The following is a 1,024-nucleotide window of genomic DNA, read 5'->3' as shown; positions in this document are numbered from 1 at the left end:
GTAACAGTCTGTGTGGTGTGAAAGTCAATATAATGGAAGGGCAACCTCTGGTGGCAATCGGACGGAAGGCCACGGACTGGATTCGTCACATTCACAAAATTACTCTTGCCTCCACTGTCACTCAAACCACTGCACTAATATGCACACAGATAAAATATAGACCTCAAGTACAATCAATCTACAAAAATCAGGTTCAGTCACATTTTAAAAATGCACATTTATTTTATTAATGAACTACTCTCTGTCTTTAGACTCTGGTGGAACTGGGCAGGTTATTACCACAGACTCACATTGCCACTCTTCTGATCAGTCTGGTGGCTCTCACAGCTCTGATCATTGTGAAAGAGATCAACTCCTGCTACAGTCACAGATTACTCCTCCCTGTTCCCATAGAGCTCATGGTGGTGAGTAGCTACACGTGTACCATGTTTCTTCAGATGTCAAACCAGAAAACTCCAACCTAGTAAGTACACAAAGAGACAGATGCAACAGCTTTGTGTGTATATTTACAGATTATTACAGGGACACTTGTTTCTCATTATGCTGATCTGAGAGCTGTTAATGGTGTCGACGTGGTGGGAGAAATTCCCAGTGGGTAAGTGTGTGTTTCACATTACACACTTAGTTACATTGAGTGGATACTAGAGGAACACAATGAACTTTCACTAGCAACAGCAGGCTTAAAATCATTTTAGTCTGACATTGTGTGCATGTGCAGCGAAGTCAAACTGTTTCTTTTTAAACACTGACCTCATGCAGGAGGTTAGAAAGTTCTTGGTGGCTCAGTTCTTGGTCTTAATCTTGGTTGACTGACTTTGTTAATCCATCAAAACACGTCTACAGTAAAGCACTAATCTCAGGCCTCATGGAATTCTGTCTCTTTCTGTACACCCTCACGTGAGACATTAGGAGGACTTTTGACTTCTTTAAGCATATAAAACACACACACAAAGGTCAGTGGAGAGCAGTGTTATTTTAGTATCATTGATCTACCATTAAAGTTTTTGTAAAAGGCATAGTTCAC

General features: G+C 40.8%; 1 protein-coding gene across 1 annotated transcript in view; it reads left to right on the top strand.

Moving 5' to 3' along the window:
- Positions 1 to 251: 251 nt before the first annotated feature.
- The window catches only part of LOC107579384 (solute carrier family 26 member 6-like), a gene marked incomplete at both ends in the record, with an annotated part of 4,426 nt that continues 3,653 nt past the window's right edge, over positions 252 to 1,024 (top strand). The window contains 2 exons of the mRNA XM_016265219.1: positions 252 to 404; positions 513 to 595. Coding sequence (XP_016120705.1) covers positions 252 to 404; positions 513 to 595 — 236 coding nt within the window. The remainder of the gene's footprint in view (positions 405 to 512; positions 596 to 1,024) is intronic.

This window comes from Sinocyclocheilus grahami, unplaced genomic scaffold (genome assembly GCF_001515645.1).
Source record: "Sinocyclocheilus grahami isolate Dianchi unplaced genomic scaffold, SAMN03320097.WGS_v1.1 scaffold16960.1, whole genome shotgun sequence".
NCBI classification, from domain to species: domain Eukaryota; kingdom Metazoa; phylum Chordata; class Actinopteri; order Cypriniformes; family Cyprinidae; genus Sinocyclocheilus; species Sinocyclocheilus grahami.
Note: the sequence above shows the minus strand (reverse complement) of the source record. Positions and strands in the feature narration are given on the sequence as shown.